A 19,685-nucleotide genomic window follows, 5' to 3' on the forward strand; every position below is an offset into this window, starting at 1 on the left:
ATTTACATAAAAAGACCTCCAAGAGGCCAGCATTCAACATAGTTTGGATACACCCCCAGTGGGTGGAACTACGAAACTTAACAAAAGATTGTTCAAAGACAACAAAGCAGGAAAGATAAAGACGGCAGGTCAGGCTGGCGGAGCGGCCGACTGGTTGGCGGAGACGGTCGCGCCGGCTGAAGGAGCGGCCGGCTGACGAACTTCGGCTTGGTCGCCGCCTCCCGCAGAGGGTGCGCTTCCACGCGCCTCGTTGCTGGAGGCACGGTCGGCCTGAGGTCGGCTGGTTGTTCCACCAGCCGGCTCGACGTCTCCGCCGTCGTCGTCTTCGTCCTCTTCGCCCTCGTCGCTGGAGGCGATCTCCTCCGCCGAGTCCTCGCCCACCGCCGGGTTCAGCCCGAACCACTCCTCCGGCTGCGCGACACCGTCATCATCGATTTCGGGTGCGAAAACGCTGATGTCGGTGCACTCGGCGATCGTTGAAGCTCGCTGGGCGATAGCCGGCCTCACCTCCTCCAGCTTCGCGTCGGCCTCCATCCGCCAAGTACGCAGCTGGTCCAGGCTCAGTCCTGGGTACCAAGCCCGTACGAATTCCAACGCCCGCCCGGCTCCGAGGCGGGCCGCTGACGCCTTCCAAGCCTCGAAGCGTCCGACTGCGACTTCCAGCCAGTCGGCAGTTCGGCTCGGGGTGCGGGGGATCGTCTCGCCAGGCCAGAGGGCGGCCAGCACTTGCGCCCCGGCACGTTGGAGCCGGCGGAGCATCCGGTGGGCCGGCTGCAGCCGCGCCTGGACAGCCAGAAGCTGCTCCTCAAGAGTCCGGTTCGCATCCGGCGCAATGTCGGCCCCCGCTTGACGGCGCGCTTCGCGATGAGCCTCGATGGTTTGGGCAGCAAAGACGGAGTAGCCCGGGAAGTAATCTGCAAGAAACAACAAGCAGCAGTCCAAGATAAGTCAAAAAACCCAGACGGCAAGGGACGGGGGAAGGCCGTGGAAAGCAGCTTACCGTCGATCAAGTCTTCAATCCGGCCGTAGCCTTCCTCCAGGCCTCGCCGGGTCTCGGACCAGGTCGCCGCCGCTATCTCATACTCCGCCAGCACGGCGGCTTCGCTCTCCTTCGCCGCCTGAAGGGCCGTTTTGTGGCTCTCCTCTTGGTCGGCCAGCTTCTTGGCCAGGCGATCCCGTTCCTGGGCCAAGGCAGTGCACTCGGCCTCTTTGGAGAAAAGGGCGGCCTTCGCTTCGCCAAGCTCCTTCCTCAAGTCGGCGTTGGCCCCTGAAGACAAAGAAGAAGAAAAATCAATAAGAAAGGAGTCGTCAAGAAAGATTCGACCCGACTGCGCGGCAGTCGGCCCGAATCTCGGGGACTACACCCAGTGGGTGCTCTGGCGCGCCCCCACAGGAGACAAACAAACCAAGTACTTACTTCGGCTGTCGGCTAGGTCGTCGGTCCGCCGGCTCAACTCTCGAGCCTGGGAGTCGAAGGCGGCAACACGAAGGTTGTGATATTCCTGAAAGTTCAAAGAGAAAGCAAAGTAAGGTGGCCGTCAAGAAAGATCCGACCCGACTGCGCTGCAGTCGGCCCGAATCTCGGGGACTACACCCAGTGGGTGCACTGACGCGCCCCCACGGAAGAAATCAAGAAAGCAAAGCAGCCAAGAGCAAAGGACTCACCCGGACAGTGGTTCGCGTCGACAAGAACTCCTAGTTCAGCTGTTGCAGCAGGGCGGCTTGAGCTCGTAGCCGGCTCCGGACCCCTTGAGCCGCCGCTTCCAGCTCGCCGGTCCCCCCGCTGGGAGTCCACTCGGACACGGCGGAGCTGGCCGCCTCCAGATCTCCAGCCAGCTGGCCTGCGCCCGTGGCCCGGCGCAACTCCGGCGGAGCAGCGCCTCCTCCGGCACGCCGGCCCATCGCCAGCTGCACCTTGAGGCCGGCCCGGCCCTCTGGCTCGCCTCCGGCCGGCTCCTCCGGCGCCGCTGATGACTGACCGCCTAGGCCCGCTCCGGTTGGCGCCGCAGGCGGCGCTCTCCCGGCCAAGGCCACGGGCTCCTCCTCCCTCTCCAACAGCGGCGGGTCTTGGATGATCTCCTCCGCAATGGGCAACGGGGTGTTGGGGGCCACGGCTCGGAGGGGAACGGCGAGCAGCGGAGGCTGGTCGCGCGAGCTTTCCGCCTCCGTCTCTGCGAGAGCCGCCTCCCTCTAGGCCTTGGCTACTGTTTCGGCCTGCCCCTTTGCCGCCTGGGCGGCCGCCTTCTCCGCCGCCTCGCGCTCCTCCCGCGCCTCGCGGGCGTTCCGCTCTGTGGCCTCCCTGAGATCGGCGCGGGGGTCCACGCGGCGGGAGCTCGAAGACCCTCCAGCCGGCCCCACGACGAAGCCGCCCGGGCCCCGCTCAAGGGAAAGCGGCGCCCTGTCCAGCAAGCAAGGAAAAGTTAAGAAGACGTTTGAAGAAAAAGAGAACGACAATGAGACTGCGGCAAGGAAATTGAAGACTTACGCCGAGACTGCCTGGGGCTGTTTCACGGCCTTACGGAAGCGGGCCGCCTTCGCGGCCGCCTCTTCTCGCTTCGTCGCCGCGGCGGAAGGCTTGGACTTCTTCGGCCAACTGCCGAAGAGGCCTAGAGCGGCCCGACGTTTCTGCGCGCCGCCGGCAGCCGGCGCGACGGACGAGCCGGCGCCCTGTTGGTCGGCCGCCGGCTGGCGACGCGGAGCGACTTCGGCTTCAAAGTCGTCCGGCCAGTCCTCGAAGCTCGCGGTGAACTTTGAGCCTCCGGGCTCGGCGCTGTCCCCCACGACGGCGTCTTCCATGGCCGCCGCCCCCAAGTCCGGGTCGTCGACATCATCCACCGTGCGGTCGGCGGCGTACTGGCGTTCGATCCTTGCCGCCCCAGCCGGCGGCGGGAGAAGAGGGTTCTGCACAGAGAACCGGCTGGTCAGAAGCCGGCTGTCGCGAAGCCGGCTGACGACGAAAAAGAAGATAAAGAGAAAAACTTACCACGGGTGGAGGATTTGCGCGAGAATACGGCGCCTTGCCGTATTGCCAGTCCCCGCTGAGCTTGCAGTTGGCGATGTAGTTGACCATGAGTGCCACCTTCGCATGGGGCATCTCCCATGTGCTCAGCCGGCTTGGGTCGAAGCGGCCGCTCATCTGGCACATCATATGGGGCCGGCTCTGGAGAGGAAGGATCCGGCGCTCCACGAAGGCGGCCACCAAGTCGGCCCCGCGTAAGCCTTCCGACTGAATCAGCACCCAAAGCCGGGAGATGGCGGCGTTCCCAGCCGGAGACAACGACCGGGATCGGAAGCTCCATGAGGGCTGCCTCCCAGCCGGCGGGCCGGCTACGTAAGCCGGCAGGTTGATGTAGTCCTCTTGCTCGGCGACGTTCTTCACGTAGAAGTAAGATCTCTGCCAGACCTTCACCGACTGGATCAGGGGGATGGGCGGGAACGGATTGTTCTCGCTCGCCCTCCTCATGGCGATGAAGGCGCCGCAGGGGGCGGGCACGCCGGCGACGACTGTGCCGAGTTTGCTCTGGAAGAACTCTCCCCAGAGCTCCAGCGTGGGGAGCAGCCCCAAGAAGCCTTCGCAGAGGGAGACGAAGGCCGACAGCAGCATCACCGCATTGGGCATGAGGTGATGCGGCTGGAGGTTGTAGAAGTCGAGGAAGGAACGAAGAAACCCGCTCACCGGGAGGCCGAAGCCGCGCAGGCAGTGCGAGCGGAAGACGACCCGCTCGCCCCCCTCCGGCGCCGGCGAGATCTCCCTCTCGGGAGCCAAGCGGACCTGAACGCGGTCGGCGCCGGGCAGGCGCCGGGTCTGGCGAAGGAACTCCACGTGATCTTCATGGATGTTGGAGCCGTCCCAGGAGCTTGACAAGGCCATGAGAGCGAGGTGGCGTGGAGGCGCGACGGCGCTGAGACAGGAGGCTGCGGCGACAGCTAGAGGAAGAAGATGAGAGTTAAGAGGGACGGAGTGGGAGGGAGCGCGCGAGCCTCTGTCGCTCCCCCTCCTCCCCCTACTTATAGGCTCACGTGGCGGAGCCGAGGAGGCGTGGCGTGGGGAAGCGTGGGGGTCGATCGTGCCCACTTCCCACGTCCCGCGATTACCGATCCTTAATGGCAAGGCGAAACTGCCTTGAGAAGGCGAGCGGCCCTATGGGCCACGGGAGATCCGCGCCCGGACCGAGGCTCGCGAGTGGCGGGCCCGGGCCTGCGGCGGCGTCCCATCGCGTGCGTGCGCTCGTAGGATCCTGCCGCCACGTGGCCGCGAGAGGGCCCGTGGTCAGCATGCAGGCCCCCTTTCCTCCCGCTTACGCGGGTTATTAGAAGTCGGCGTACGCCCGCGAAGCCGGCCCTTCAGGATAGGAAGCTGACCAAGCTTCTCGTCCCCTTGTTCGCCTCGGAGCTCGATCAGCTTCGGGGACTACTGTCGGAGGAAATAGCCATGGGTAGCCTAGCCGGCTTCCCCTGGCCCTTCTGCAAAAATTACGAGCTTGCCCGGCTCTCGAGAACCCAAGACCTGGGGCCGCCTTCCACTAGCCGGCAGAGATCAAGGCCGGCTTTCGGAAGGCGGTCCGACTTTAGCCCTCATGAAAGGGCCGACTCCAAGAAGCCGGCTGTGAGAAGGCCGACTCCTTCGAGCCGGCTCGCCATAAAGCAGTCAAGACCGTACCCACAAAGTTTGCACCCACCTAACGGTGGTGCGACGGGGCGTGGCTACAGGAGAGCCTGCCACCCCCGAATCCCGGGGCACGCTTGGCACAGTGCGCCGTACGAGGTAGGCACGACCCGTCCGGCGCAGCACTGTAGCCACGTTGACCCTGGCGTCACCCACGACGGGCCGCCAGCGCGGCCCACAGGCGGTGGGCCCCTTCGCGCGGAGGGACGGCCGAAGGCGGCCACGCTTCCGACCAGCCGGCCCGAGACGGAGCCGGCTCCCCGCGGCCGGCTTGCCGCCTCCCTCGAAGAAGACGCCCCATTAAGGAGACAAGACACGGTAAGGCTACAGCGATCGCCCGGCAGGCGGCGGTACTGTAGCCGCGCTTACCACGATGAAGCTCACGTCAGCAAGATGAAGCCACAGTGACCAAGGAGTTGGCAGCCGGCGGGACCCACCAGCCGGCGGGCCCCAGCAGTCGGCGCAGAAGCCGGCGAGTGCAGTCACAGACGGCTGGGCCCCGCGCCCAGCCGGATTACCATTGTACCCCCGGGGGGTAGGCCTATATAAACCCCCCGGGGCACCCATGCAAAGTGTTCGACCCCCTGCTAGTTCTAGACACCATTCGAGGAGAAGAAGCAGGCTAGTCGTGCCCTTTCTTCCTCCTCCCCCCAAAACAGCTCAAGGAGCGTTGTGTAGCTACTTGATTCATCGAGTGATCATGCGGAGACCCCGTAGAGCAGCAGTAGGGGTGTTATCTCCTCGGAGAGCCCCGAAGTTGGGTAAGATCCGCCGGCGTGCATGTCTTCGCCTTATCCCGTTTCCAGGCACCGGCGATGTCTTACTGGTTCCCACAAAGATAAGCCACCCGCTGGCATATGTCGCACCCACCACCCGACACATGGAGATCTGGGGGGGACAAAATCGATACTCCAAAATAGTCTTTTGTTTTATTATTAAAAATACTAATTTTGGAAGCATTTTGGATCATCAATTTTTTTAATGATAAACCCCCTTTTGTGACAAGTATCCTATGTTATTCAACACATATAACCATCATGATTGCACAACGAGAGATTGTCTTGCAGCTAATGAGTCTACATACCTTCTTGAGGGGATTATTACTTGATTTACACCAACAATGGGGAGGTGTTAAGAATGAACTGAGGAATCTACTCACACCTGGTGATGGTAATGAGGTTTACTAGGGCTAGGCAAGAAACTTGTTTTTACAACTAAATCAATATATGATATGATGGCATGAGATTCTAGGGGAGGAATTATAATTGCATCTGGAAAGCTAAAACCCCTCAATACCCAGATATTCTCATTCCAGTTATTCAAAAATGTTGCACGGCTAGAGATGTTATGAAAAGGAGAAAATGGAGTGGTAATCCTAACTGTTCATGTTGTGATCAATATGAGTCTGCTCAGCATCTTTTTTTTTCTTCTGTCAAGTGGGTTGTGGGTAGAGTTGTTTGGCTTATTGTAGGCTCGGTTTTTGGTACTCGTCTATGCCCCAATAATATCTGGTAATATTGCCAATGGTGTTATGCTTTCTTTCGTGATCATGGATGTTTATTAACTATTACTTTGGTTGTTGTTGTCTGAGCTATTTGGAACTAATGCAACAAAGCTAGAAGACTTTTGAGCATCATGCCTCGTTGCACAAATCCTCATCATTGCCACTGCGTTGATCTTCAGCAATCCTCAACCTTCCTTTGAAGCATCCATATTCTTGACTTTTTGAGTACCTGTGAAGACAGCATGGAAGCACAAGCATCAAATACAATCTCAAAAGGAGTTCGCATAATCTTATTCTCGGAGGTAGGTGCTGATCTGCAAGTGCTACTGTAGCCTTTCTTCTGGGTCATTTTGGAGTCATTATGGACGTGAGGTATGTCCTACCCCTCTTTTTACGAGCTTGAAATACCCATTCTAGTTGTAGTAGTGAGCATGTGTGATATATCTAGGTGGGGGTAGGTCTTGAAAATAATTATAAAGTTTGTATTCTCTTGGCTAAATTAGTTAAGTAGCTATTCTTCTCTTTCATTTAGTTAACAAAGACTTGTTGTGGGGCCAATTTTATAAGAAGTGAGGATAACAAGATAATCATGGACCACAAGAAAGTATTTTGAAAAAACTTGGATATTGAGAATTTGTGTTAAAGAAGCTAGTATTAGAGACACTTGACTCCATGGTATTTAATTTGATAGACTCAATAGTGCTTACAGATAGAATTGTCTAGAGGAATCAAGTTAGAGGTGATTGAGATTATTACATGCCAAAACTGTTGTGCAATTACATAAGATATTGCTCTATGCATGCCTTACTGAACCATTAATGCTCATCTCAAGAAATGCTAACGACTCTGCTGGCCTATGAATGAAGCAGAGTTTAACTTGGATTTAGTCTATTGAGTTGGTTAATGTTTTGTACCAAAAATGTTATAATGGTTTAATTTTTGGCTTTATCAAGAGGATGCATTTCTGTGAAAAGATGGGTACTCCTCTGTCCAGTTATCATACACACATATGGGATAAAACCTAGTATCAGTCATGAGTGCCGTATTCCCCACAACAATAACTCAAATGCACATTCACACTTTTTGGCATGGTCTTGTAACTTAAAAAAAAAAGTTCCAGCAAAGAATGAATGAAGGAGCACTATTGCGCCTTGAGAGGTGATGTTCGTGGGTGTTAGTGAGTTACTCTAGCACCACACTTTCTTTCACTTGCTTCTCATGTATGTAATTATCTTTTCATTACAAAGTTCTTCCCAAGTGTTCCCAGCAAGAAAGTGGTAGCTAGACGAAATATAGTAATTGCTAGTTGGCTACTTTGATCAAGTTAACAAAGACTTTATTTTAATTGTCTTGACCTAACAAGCTTGCATAATAACCATTGTCGCCACTACAACTATATTAAGTTTTCAGGTGAACAAAGTGGTGGGCTATCTAGGAGTATCGAGCATAAGTGCACCAAAATCTTTTGTTATTTCAATTTAAACACTGAGTTCCTTATTTTATTTTATTTTTTGGAAATGGAGGCATGCCCCGGCCTCTGCATCATGATGATGCATGCGGCCATCTTATTAATCATCCAGAAAGTATCGTCATAAAAGTCTTACAGCTCGCAAACGGAGCAAAAAGAAATAAGGAAAAATACATGAGGACAATGATAACTAGGACGGTAATAAGAAGGATAAGCTCCCTAGACTCTTATCCTGTTATGCGAGCGCCATCCAAACCGGTTGAATATAACCCGAGCTACCATCTCTCATTGGTTGCACCCAGTAACCAAAGGCTTCATGGAGTCCATAGGAGTGAGTAAGGACCACGTACGGATCCAAGCTGTAGCTCTGAAAATGACCTGCAAAAAGTTAAAGTATGGTGTTTGTTAAAAATCATATCATTCCTGCAGTTCCATATAGCCCATAATAGCGCACATATTCCAATCCGAATACGAGCCGCAGTAATCTATTCAACCCTAGTTAACCACGTCCCAAACAAAGACGCAATATCTACTGGAGGATTAATATTGAAAGCTATATGAATCGTTCTCCAAAGTAACTTGGCAAGTGGGCATTCAAGAAATAAGTGTTGTATTGTTTCATCATGATCATAAAAACAACACCGCGGACTGCCTACCCATCGCCTCTTAATTAAGTTGTCATTTGTAAGTATCACTTGCTTGTGGACAAACCACATGAAGATTTTAATACGCAAAGGAATCTTAACCTTCCAAATGTGCATCGACCTTGAGAGGGGGCCAGAGTTAATCAGATCCATATAGAAAGATTTCACCATAAACATCCCATTCTTAGTTAACTTCCACTGTGATACTGTTTCTTGCTCTAGGACGATTAACATTTAAGCTTGGGGGTGGGGGGGGGGGTTGATCAGTGTATTTTTGCAGTCATTTTTACCGTGTTTAAACCAAACAATCCTATATTTTTGAGATAATCGCTTTGATTTGATTTACTAAAGACTAATGAATGCAAAGATTATAAATCTCTTTGTTTATTTTGTTCCCTGCATGAATTTGCCATTTTAGGTGCATAATCAAGCTATAAATGTAAGATAATAAGTGTGGTGATTGATCTCGATCAAAAGGATGCGCACACCAGAGTCTAGAGGAGACGACGGCGTCTGGTACGATCATGAGCACTCGTATCAGCGGTCGTACCTGCTGCCACCATCTTTTTGATGCCATCCCTGATGACTTTCGTGAAGGCGCCTGGAGTCAATTCGCATCAAAGGTGCCCCGAAACCCTATTCCGCCCGTCTGAAGCATATAATGAAGAGGAAACCCCTTTGGCAAGAGGAGTCACTCATCCATCAAGTTAACCCTATGCAGTCGGTGCCACCATGGCCATCTGCAACAACCATCACCATCTCCATAATCCCCATCTCCCTGGCCATTACACTTGAAATTGAGAAAACATCGCAATCTGCCTACACTTAAGACTATAATCATTCATCTTCAAGTATCAATCTCAATAATGTCTTGTATTTACAATTCATCTGCAATGTGCAAGTAATCCTCTGAGGCTAAGGGCTCAGGCCTAGCCTCACAGCTCCATGACCGTGCTTACGGTGGGAATACATCCCACCCGCCTGCTAACGCCACTCCGGCATGACATGGAGTACTGGCTGGGGCGACTTTTGAAAGATCCATCATCAAGATGGTGATTGGAACGCCGCTTCATGTCTGGGGTGAAATATCGTGTTATGATCTTTAGTAGTCGGGCTTAGCAACGAAGAACTTGTATGATTAACGTGTTGAAGTTGTTGTCGCCATCACCTGCAACAAACATGATGAAAATCATTTACTTTACCATCTCCGGCCGGACATGGCGACCGCGGACAAGAACGTTTATCCTTTCTTGAAGGTGTTGTTGCGGAAGAAGTCAACTTAGTCATAGGTTTAAATTCATATCTTATAATGGTTCTAACATAGTCTCATATGCTATGTACTCCTCTTGGTTGTGACTTTGGACTCGTCGTGCTGCATCAACTTTCATAAAAATGACTATGTGCATCACAATGATGCAGAACTCATGGGTTTCAACCTTCTTTTCAAAAAAAATGAGACTCTCTATTAAGTACACGGACACAATTTGATTGTATTTACATTTGTCAGATGAACCATAAATATTGTGTCGATCGTTGTCAAACTGGAGTTACTTATCGATGCTCCTCCTAGCATGGCTAAACAGATTGTATCCAAGGAAACAAACAGAGGTGATTCCCGGGGTGTTCTCCCTTTTGTCGCCATTCTCTAGCAACTCCTCTCCTCATGACGGCCTCGCGACTATCAATGAATAGGAGGGTTAATGGAGCCCCGCCTTGGGAGGTCGCCTTTTATGTAGGTTTAGGCCTTAGTTGTTAGAATTCCGGTCGGCTGGCATTGTGGCTTCGACCGCAATGACATTGGCAGCGAATAAGTGTGCTCGAGATCTTCCCTTGACACCGTAGCTTCCTTCCTCATCAGCGGAAGGTCTAGGAACTCGTATGTTCACGTATTATTAAAGACCATATTATTCTACATAGCCAAAGCGATCAAAGTTAAGCTACAAACATGTCCAAGTATCATCGCAAAACCGAACTTCATTTCTGTTTTTCGACGTAAAGCTTGCTGTGTGCATTACTGCATGTTGTCGAATATACTAGCGCATTTTTGCAGCCCAAGGTTCTTTGTAGCGATTGCTGGTGACGCGGCTTTGCATCCTGGCACAATCCCAGCCATCCAATGTGTAGCCGCCCGTTGGCAGAATCTATTCCAACTTCTATGTTCCAGGCCTTATTAGATCCAAAAGGAAAGAATGGATCTTCCCACCCACGACTCCGACGTGTTTGGAGAAGGAATTTGACTTTATGCCATGATCAGGTTGCGATGCCTTCTATCCATGGTCCTGTGACTCTGCTCATGCTCCTCGGCTGGCCACGGGGGCCATGGAATTGCAAGATTTCCCAACGCCACCACGCAAAGATCTCACTGCCACATGCTCGATGTTTACGGGAGAAGCGAGCTCACGTGGACTTGCTCGGGTCCGTCTGGTGCTCGCCTTGGACCTAAGAAACCGGGCATCCTGCCCCAGTACAGAGTAGACTGGGGATGCATTATATTGGGCTGGGCAGATCGATCTCCCTGGAACATAATCTGCTTAAAGCGCGGTTTCAGGATTCCCCCGTCAAATTCTGATTTCTGAACCTCCTTTCTGAAATGCATCTTGTCTGTCAGCTATACTTAGGGCGAATTTCTGCTAGGCACAGCTCATGCTCATGCTAGGGTTCTAACGACATAAAATTGGTTGCTTAACGTACGTGTTGGATTCTCTTCGTCAGCTCGCTTCTGCTGTGACCTAGCAACCTCGCAGCATGCACGGAGATTACTACCACGGACGTACACGCAGCCACCCCCTGGAGTCTGCATCAAACTGGATCCCAAATCTGCCAATGGAACCTCTCAGATTCCAGGCACCAACTTGCGGGACTGGAATCCAGGCCGTCTCTACATCGCTTCAGCCAGGATTCAGAATATTTGCTCCTTTCCCGCAGCCAAAAAGGGCATCCCAATCCTGATGTGCCATAGATTATTCTCTCGGCTCGATCGTTCCTATACCCACCCGCCACCCTAGCTAGCCTATCTCTCTATCTAGTATCTCGCTTGATCCGGCCATAGCGCGGGCACCGACAAGAAAGGCGAATTTCTGCGCGTGGCCCTGATCGCGACTGCACCTCCAAGAGGCATGCGCATCTGCTTATCACGTCGATCAGATAGAGCTGCCCGAGAGTGTGCAGACGTAGTCACCAGCTCGTCGCCATGTTGCCCACCGGCCTGGAAGGCGCCACGTTGGTGAGGAATGACTGGTGCAGTGGCCGGAAACGCTAGCTGTTCGACTTTTGAATCTTATCGCAGTATGTTCGAAATGCGCAGGGCAGGATCCCGTAGAAACCTGACTCTTTGCTGCAAGTTGCAGGTGCATCAGGGCTTGATGCAGCAAGGCGGGAACGCAGGGAATGCCATTACAGAGAAGCTGATTGCCCGTAGTATTTTTGTCCATGTGGCTTCACTTTTTTGTGGCTTCACTTGTTCATTTACTTCACCATGAGTTTGTCATAAGAAAAGCACCGACTCTCACACTAACACTTTCAGCAGTTGGGTGAGCATGAAACTACAGTGGGTTGATATGCAGAAGTTGGGAAGGTGGATGAAAATCCCCAACATCAGTTCTTGCGGGTGACCGTCAATTTGGCCGATTTCGAGCAATTCCTAGGAGAAAAAACGTCTGCAGGTTGCATCCAGTTATGACATTGCATTCCTTGGTTGGTCCTTCACATTAGATCTGAATGTATGTTGATAAGGAAAAGGCTATCGCTCAACCGGCGGATCTAGCACGGGCGTCCACCGCCTTCCTTGATAGACACGTGGCCTACTAGACCAACCTCTCTTTCCCAACCTCTCTTCTGTACGCAATTGCCTTTGTTTTGCAACATCCAGCCTGTTGCAGAAACAACAGTCATGTTGCAAAACTTTCTCCGTAACACCATATAGAGGTGAAGACAAAAAAAAATCTGCAACAACACCACAGTTGCAAAGTTTTTCTGCAACAATACCTTTGTTGCAAAAAAAAGTGAAGACACGACAAAAATTCTGCAACACAACCTATTTTGCACAAATATATTCCTGCAACACAATCTATATTGCAAAAAAGTCTGCAACACAATCTCTGTTACAAGTGTTCCTGCAACAATATCATTGTTGCAAAGAAGAGAAAGTCGTTGAACCGATTTATTTTGTTATATTAGACGCCTCGCGAGGCGACGGATCTTTTAAAAAGATCCGCCGGCTGACGCGTAGCAGCTCCCATGTTGATAATCGCCCCTGTGCCATTCTATTTTTCGAATGGAACATTATGACATAGCCCACCTCAGGAAGAAGGCCCAAGGCCACCAGAAGGAAGCGGAAGATAGCCCATATATTTGAGGCCCAGCGAGAAGCAGGAAGCGCCAGGACGATGTCGATGAACAGAAACCTGAATCTGTCTATCTCCTCTCGTCCTTCCTCCGGAAATTTCCTTGTATCCCAAGTTGTATTCGAAATTGGACCATTCACTAGCACACTTATTCGTAGGGGTAAAAGTGTGTTGATTAAGCTAGGTGATAGGCTCAGTACAGGTCACATTAATTGTCAGCAACTTTCGCTCATTCTTCTGCAGAACTGGTCACATGTAATGCTGTTCAGGAGTATTCTTCCTTTCATTTACATCACATAACTTGCATAGATTTGAGTAACATATGTTACACTTCGGGGTACCGAAACCATCTTTTTCTGCAGAAGTTGTAACAGCTGCAAAACTGTCAAGTGGGCAGAGCTAAGAAACTAATCTCTGCCGACATGTTTTGAAACCATCGAAATTCAGCTCTAAGAAAATTCCATGCAGGTTAGGCTTGCTGGGGGCCGGCCGGGACGCTCCATGGTGCGGCAAGTACATCATCAATGTGTGCAAGATTGGCGACGCTAACCAGAAGGTAACAGCCAGTGGCACCACGTACATTTCAGTAGCGACCCAAACTTGGAACCACAGGGTAGCATGGCAGGTGATAGATGTCTCTCTGTGCAAGGACTAGTACAAGATCTGCGAGCTCCTTCGGGTCCCGGTTCTTCTTGCTGTAACCAAAGGCCAACCTCCTGGAGCGGCACTATTCCTTGTGTGCACTTGTACTACAACCGACCAGCGAGTGAATAGACAAGAGGAAACTAATATACACTGCTCCTGTTAATCAGTCCTTGTGTGCACTTGTCTCACTGAAGTTGCTTGCTGCTCGTTCGTCCTTGTGGATGTTGTTTCCAAAAAACATATGTGGGAATGTGTGCTGCATATTGCAGTTGCGATTAGTAGATGTTATTGTGACAAAATTTCATCTTTGTTCGAGTTTCAAAAGAACGATACAAATATATTAACAGAAGTTATGGAGCATGTATATTTCTTACTGTAATTCTGTATGCAGAAAAAAAAAGAACATCGATCGTTCCTGGATGATATCCATTATATCTTTAGTCATTGCATGATTCATAACTCCTGACTTTTGGCCTAACCCCGACCCTACCCCCCTCCAGACCCCGTGCGGCCGCCGCCGGGCCGCACCGGGCGGCCACCACCCATCTTCCCCTCGACCCCTGCGCATCCCCCTCCCTCCGCCACCGGCAACGTCGCTGGGCGTCGGCCCTGTGGCGTGGTGGCGGCGGAACTCCTCTCGCGTCCGCGGATCTGGGTCGGCAGCGGCGGCCAGATCTCCACCCCCTTATGATGTGGATGGCGGGCAGTGGCGTCCGAGATGCGTCGAGGAGCTTTGCTGTAGACGGCGGGATTGGCAGCAGGCGGCGGCGTGGTAGGCGGGGCTCTTCTGCTGTTGTTACGTCCTCTTGTGCTGCCTCTCATCGATCGGCCTTGGCGATGGCTCATGGAGGCACTTCAGGTCTGCCACGCATCACGAGGATTATGGTGGTGATGGCCATCTTCTTCATTGGAGGTGGTCGGCCTGAGACTGGGTGGTCGGATCTCGAGATCCGTCATCTAGTCTCGGTAGCGAGTTGGGGAGACATAGTTGCCGGTGAAAACCGAGCCGATGGCGGGCGATGGCGACGTTCTGCGTCGTTGCCTTGATGAAGTCATCGTCGTGTAACTATTGTCGACTCACTCGTGCTGCTCCGGGGGAGACCCTAGGACTAGATCGGACGATGACGGTACTGTGGTCTCGTTTGTCTCTTGGGAGCAACATTTGTGGAGCAACGCTGAAAGACAGAGGCAGGAGGTGGAGCGGCTTCGTCTTGCACAGAGCTTTGCTGGACATGTCAAGTCATGCCTAGCCGACAAGTGCTACACTCTGTCATGCCTGGTCGGCAGGTGCTACACATGACAGATTTTCCAGATTCTTCGTGCGTGGATGGACGAGCGCAGGGCGGTGACGCCGTTGGGTGCCGTGGTGGCATTGACGGATGGTCGGACTGACAAGGATGATGTGAATCTCTCTCCTCAAGATGGATCAGCGGTCCAATGATGATGGTGACTTCTAAAACGTGTGCGAGGGATGTACGCTTTAGGTGTCCAGCGCCCGCTATTTGTTCTGATACATTATGTGGATGGATCCGCGACGACACTGGTTTTAGATATGAGGAGTAAGAGCACTCCACATTATCGAGTTTGTATGTGTGAGTGGTGGCTTCGGATGGCTTGATGCATATTCTTGTCAAATTTTTATTGAATAATTAATAAAGATGTTTGTGTGCATAGATCGATGGTTTTAACTTTTTTTTCTGAAAAAAAATGATTCATAACTCCTTTATCATGATGTGCCTTACTGCCTTCCGTTCGGTTAGTGGGCCTGCTCTCTTTTTTGTCATTACAGCCTTTTGATGTCCTAAATTATTCTTACGCAGGAATCAACCTGAGCAGTTTTGGCTTCATGTGATCACCTTCAGCGGGAACCATGATGATGCAGGCAACAGTCCAAGTGCCGGTGAGAAGTGAGAACTTGTAGCTCACTGACCAAGCCACCTGCCAACCAGTCCCAAGTCCCAGCAAATGGCTGCTCGATTTGCCAAGTTGTTGGTGGATGATAGCGCCTCCTAAGCTGTATACTATCCGTCACTTGTTGTTTGGCGCTTTGCTTCAGCTGCATGTTCTCTCCGGTTACGCAGCAGCTCAGATCTTCTTTTGACTCGCAGTTGCTTCAGCTTGGTTGCCTCCGGCGTCCCCTACACCACCCCCACCAACCCTAGCCCGAGGATGGCCACCCTCCAGCCTTTGTTTCAGGCTGAAGCAAATCCGCGAGAGCGTCGCATTCGTCGAACTGGCTTCCCAGGTAGCTTCGCCGATGAAACAAGGTGCCATCAGACTGTAGCTTGGAAACTGACAAGGAAAGAGGCGAACGTGTGGTGCATGTGGCTTTTGGCGGGCTAGTAGGTGGAATCAGATACACTGACTGAAATGTGCAGCCTCGCCGGCGTCAGGGTTTGTGCATATTGTAGTTTTCTTGTTGTGGTGGTGTAGTGTGGATGATGCTTGGCTGCTCCGATCCTGCTACCAACTATTTATCCAAAGCTAGCTACTGATGGTTAACTCGTCGCCGTCAGAAAAGGGCGCCTCAGCTAGCTTATTATGTTATCCAAAGCGAAATCACCTTTGAAATGAAATGAGTAAACTAAAACAAAGTAAAACGGCACCGAATCAAATATTCCTTTCCCTTTTTTCGAAATAAAGGCAAAAACACGAGAGAAAGATGCTTGCTGCTACCGAACTTTATGCTTTTTCCCTTCATTTTTTTTTCTCAAGGGCAATCTCAACAGAAAGCACATACTGCTAGTCTACTACGGCAATGGGTCCATTTAATTAAACAACATGAGCTACGCCATTTCTTTCTGCTCAAGGGTGCGTGTGCGTTTCTTCTGAGGCACTGTATCAGCGTAGCGAAGAACGCTACTTGACGGGCAAACCGATCCTTTTCTGCGTTCCCATATCTGTCTTCGGTTTCTCTTCAAAAAAAAAAAATATCTGTCTTCGTTTGTACTTCACCAACCATGTAGGAGTACGTAGATATGCATGCATGGTCCACCGAGCACGCAACGGATCGCCCGCCCAGCTTCTCTTTTGCTAAAGGGCATGCACCCCAGGTGCGGACGTGATGATCAACCACGATCCTGGCCAGCCGGGTAGAGAAAAAAGTGGCCACACTGAGTTCGACACTGATAAAGGGTGTGGCTAGGTCTCAGTCGACTGGGATTTAACCAAGTCTCAGTCAAGTGACATAACATGTAAGAGAAAAAAGAAGTTTTGCATGGATCTCAACGTAACATCTTATGAATATAGCATCGATCGAGACTTAGCAAGACTGCTGATAAAATCAACACAACCAACAAATCTTCACCGTAGTACTATAATTTACCGCATTTCCTATTCTTAGGTTGCCTAAATTTGCATCTCGCGATAGTTGATTTGACGGAGGCGTCGCGGTGAGGCCTCGGGTGAGAGCAACCCGAAGGCGGGGATGAGGTGGCAGCAGCGTAGCTAATGGAGGAGAGTCAGAGCTTGACGGGATGCCGAGGGAGAGGAGGGGGGGGGGGGGGGGGGGACTATCAGCATCGTAAATGAAGAGTGGTAGGGGGTTTAGATGGATGTCCTGAAGCGTCGGCAGACCGGTGGAGGTGGTGGATTGAGGAGGGGTCGTGCGACGAGGCACAGCGCAGTCGGCATGTAGGAGGAGGAAGGTGGCTGGAGGAAGGAAAACCGCAGCCGTTGGATTTAAATCGGAGGGATAAAAAAATTGACGATGCCAAAATATATTATTAAGGTAACTTATATATATATATATAGCCAGTCCCATAATTTACGTACGCATATATGTACGGTACAAAAATAGGGGCACGCGCCAAAACCACAAGACCCACCAGCTCTACTACACACAGCAAGAATGGATGAACAAATGCCAGATCTCAGTACGTACGTATGATCTCAAAGCTAGCTACTACACGGTGTGCGGCAGGCGGCCATTGGGTTAGGCGGCGCCGTGGAAGGTCTTGCCGTGCTGCTCGGCCTCGCGGCGCCTGATGACCATGCTCCACGTGACCGCCTCCAGCGTCACCGCCACCGCGCCGAGCACCCACACGGCCGCGACGTAGGCGGTCCTCCACCGCTGCTCCACGCCCAGGATCGCCATGCCCTTGAAGATGTTGAGGATGCCGAGGATGATGACGGCGTAGCCCACGGAGTGGTGGTACACGTTCCAGTACACGCGGCACTTGTGATCCTTCCTCGGCCTCAGGAACAGGGCAAATGCCTGGACGCCGTTTCAAGTTTGAACGAAATTTAGCATCGGTACGATCGAGTTCAATTTGAATTTGGGAAGTGTTGGTTAGATAGATGATTACTTGTAGGGTGGCGAGGGCGAAGACGGCGATGCCGATGCTGCGGTGGAGACCGTAGGTGACGCCGTTGGACGCATTGCCGAGGTTGATGCCGGTGGCCCAGCCGGCGACCCCCACGGCGTAGCCGATGATCTGGCAGGTCACGTGGAGGTAGAACCACGCGGGGTCCGCCGACCTGAACGTCTTGAGGTACCTCGCGAAGATGGCTCCCATGGGCAGCAGCAGGCCCCAGCTCACGGCGTTGAGGACACCATGGATCTGAACAACATGCATGGTTTAGTCAGTCGGTCAGTCAGGATAAGGTGTTTGCTTTCGACTCATCAGGTGATGATTGAAGAGAGCTAGCTCACATTGCGCTCCCTGGCGAGGCCGCTGCCGCCGGAGTCGGAGGAGGTGCTGGTCTGCCTGACCAGATCTAGCTTCGCCTTGGCGGCGAGGTTGTCGCCGCCCATGGCGTGCGGCGCGGGAACGCCGTCTCCGGAGACGGCGGACCCGACCTGCCACACCTGGTTCAGGACGGACGCGCCCTGGCCCACGCTCAGCGTCCCGGAGACCCTGACGCGGCCGTCGGCGCCCATCTCCGCGGCGAGGCCCGTCGCGGGGAACGCGATGGGCCCGGGCGCGCCGAGCGCGTAGCCGGAGATGTTGTACGTCCGGACGGCCCACGCGCCGGACGAGGAAGAAGGCGCGGCGAGGAGCGCCTGCGCGCCGGCCATGCCTTCGCCGTACGGGTTGAGCCCCCACGCCACCCACCCGCCCGGGGCGGCCGGCGCGGCGACGAACGCGACGGAGAGGGACCCCGCGGCGCGGTCGTAGGTCCAGTGCACCGTGGCGCCGAGGCGGGGCAGGTCGCTGCAGGCCGCGTAGGCGTTTCCGTTGGGCGACGACAATGACGCGTCGGCCGCGCAGCCGCCCGCCGCGGACGCGGACGCGGCGAGCAGGGGCAGCAGCGCGAGCACGAGCATGGCCATGGATTCTTTCGGATTCCGCAGCAGTTGGACTTGGAGATGGATCGGCTCAAACGGCGTGGTGAAAATATAAAGGTGGTGTTTCGAACTGGGCGCGACTGGTAGTGGGCGCTGGCTGAGGTTGATATGGAGCGCCGCGGGGGCGGGTGGTGGCGGTGGCCGGTGGATACAGTCACATACAGGTGTAGACAAAACCAGGAAGAAAGCAGGACGGGCGGCCGCGGATGGTAGAAAGCTTCAACCATCGGTAGTGAAACCTAACCACCGGACACGCACAAAATACAGTACCATGATGAGCATATGAGCACCCTGAGCATAAACTGGTTGCTGGAAAGCCCGAGTACAAAAGAATAATGGAAAAGAAAAAATGGTCCCTTTAACACTGAAGTTGAGCTAGATCCCTTGTTGTTCAATCCTGGTTAATGATCGCCGTTTCTCGATGCGGCCTTCGGCTTCACGGACTAACATGTGTGTACGACGATGGTGACATGATGGAGGTGATATGGAGTCTCAAGAATGGCATGCTCCCTCTGTAAACTAATATAAAAGCATTTAGATCATTAAAATAATAATCTAAATGTTTTTATATTAGGTTATGGAAAAAGTACCTTCTAGAATATCAAGAGAAGTTTTTTTTTAGTAACGCCCCTCAAGAGAAATTGGAGCTGAGCAAGGAGGCGATGCTCCCGTGGGCCGAGGATTGGATGTGCTGTTGCGCCACAATGGCTTTGATGTCAAGCCAGAAATGATGAGCTTAATGACGTTCTTTATTCTATCTCAGTACGTTTCAATTTTATTTTATTGTGAGGGAAGTTCTTAATTTATTATTGATATAGTAGGAATTAAAGGTGATGCAACCCACTCCTCCCGCACAAAAAAAAAACCACTTGGTGATTTGATCAAACTCTACTTGCTCTCGGTTAATCACATTTCCGTTTTCTAAACTAGAACGTGTCATTCCCAAGACTAAACTCGCTCAGCAATATCGCTGGCGAACATAGCAGAGAGAATGTCTGGAGATTGCTTCGTCCATGTCATGATAGCAACCCCTGCCTTAAACCATACAGGGACTAGGTCGTCTTTCCTGCTCAAGAAGAGTCCTTCGTCCTCCCGCCAGCACCGCCGCCGATCCGTCCCACCTCC

At 52.5% G+C, this 19,685-nt stretch overlaps 1 protein-coding gene and 1 long non-coding RNA gene across 2 annotated transcripts; one reads left to right on the forward strand and one right to left on the reverse strand.

The window, feature by feature from the left end:
* Positions 1-13,765: 13,765 nt before the first annotated feature.
* Positions 13,766-15,805, forward strand: LOC147972063 (uncharacterized). Its single transcript, XR_015603376.1, has 3 exons — positions 13,766-14,829; positions 15,091-15,286; positions 15,379-15,805. It is a non-coding gene; the product is annotated as an uncharacterized LOC147972063 (long non-coding RNA).
* A 1,230-nt stretch (positions 15,806-17,035) lies between these two features.
* LOC125527380 (cytochrome b561 and DOMON domain-containing protein At3g25290) lies at positions 17,036-18,779 on the reverse strand. The gene is made up of 3 exons (XM_048691892.2): positions 17,925-18,779; positions 17,578-17,832; positions 17,036-17,486 (listed from the first exon to the last, which is right to left on the reverse strand). Exons 1-3 carry the CDS (start codon positions 18,543-18,545, stop codon positions 17,205-17,207), a joined length of 1,158 nt encoding a protein of 385 aa, XP_048547849.2. The 5' UTR covers positions 18,546-18,779; the 3' UTR covers positions 17,036-17,204.
* Between the last annotated feature and the right edge of the window lie 906 nt (positions 18,780-19,685).

The sequence above is a fragment of the Triticum urartu genome, chromosome 5A (genome assembly GCF_056163025.1).
Source record: "Triticum urartu cultivar PI428250 chromosome 5A, HENAU_Tu73, whole genome shotgun sequence".
NCBI classification, from domain to species: domain Eukaryota; kingdom Viridiplantae; phylum Streptophyta; class Magnoliopsida; order Poales; family Poaceae; genus Triticum; species Triticum urartu.

What these genes read in the sequence shown, in the direction of transcription:
- LOC125527380 (XM_048691892.2), bottom strand. Translation starts at nt 18,545, where the DNA reads ATGGCCATGCTCGTGCTCGCGCTGCTGCCCCTGCTCGCCGCGTCCGCG. An exon ending in GCCTCGCCAGGGAGCGCAAT is followed by an intron (nt 17,833 to 17,924) that starts GTGAGCTAGCTC and finishes CATGTTGTTCAG; the next exon opens with ATCCATGGTGTCCTCAACGC. An exon ending in TCGCCCTCGCCACCCTACAA is followed by an intron (nt 17,487 to 17,577) that starts GTAATCATCTAT and finishes AACGGCGTCCAG; the next exon opens with GCATTTGCCCTGTTCCTGAG.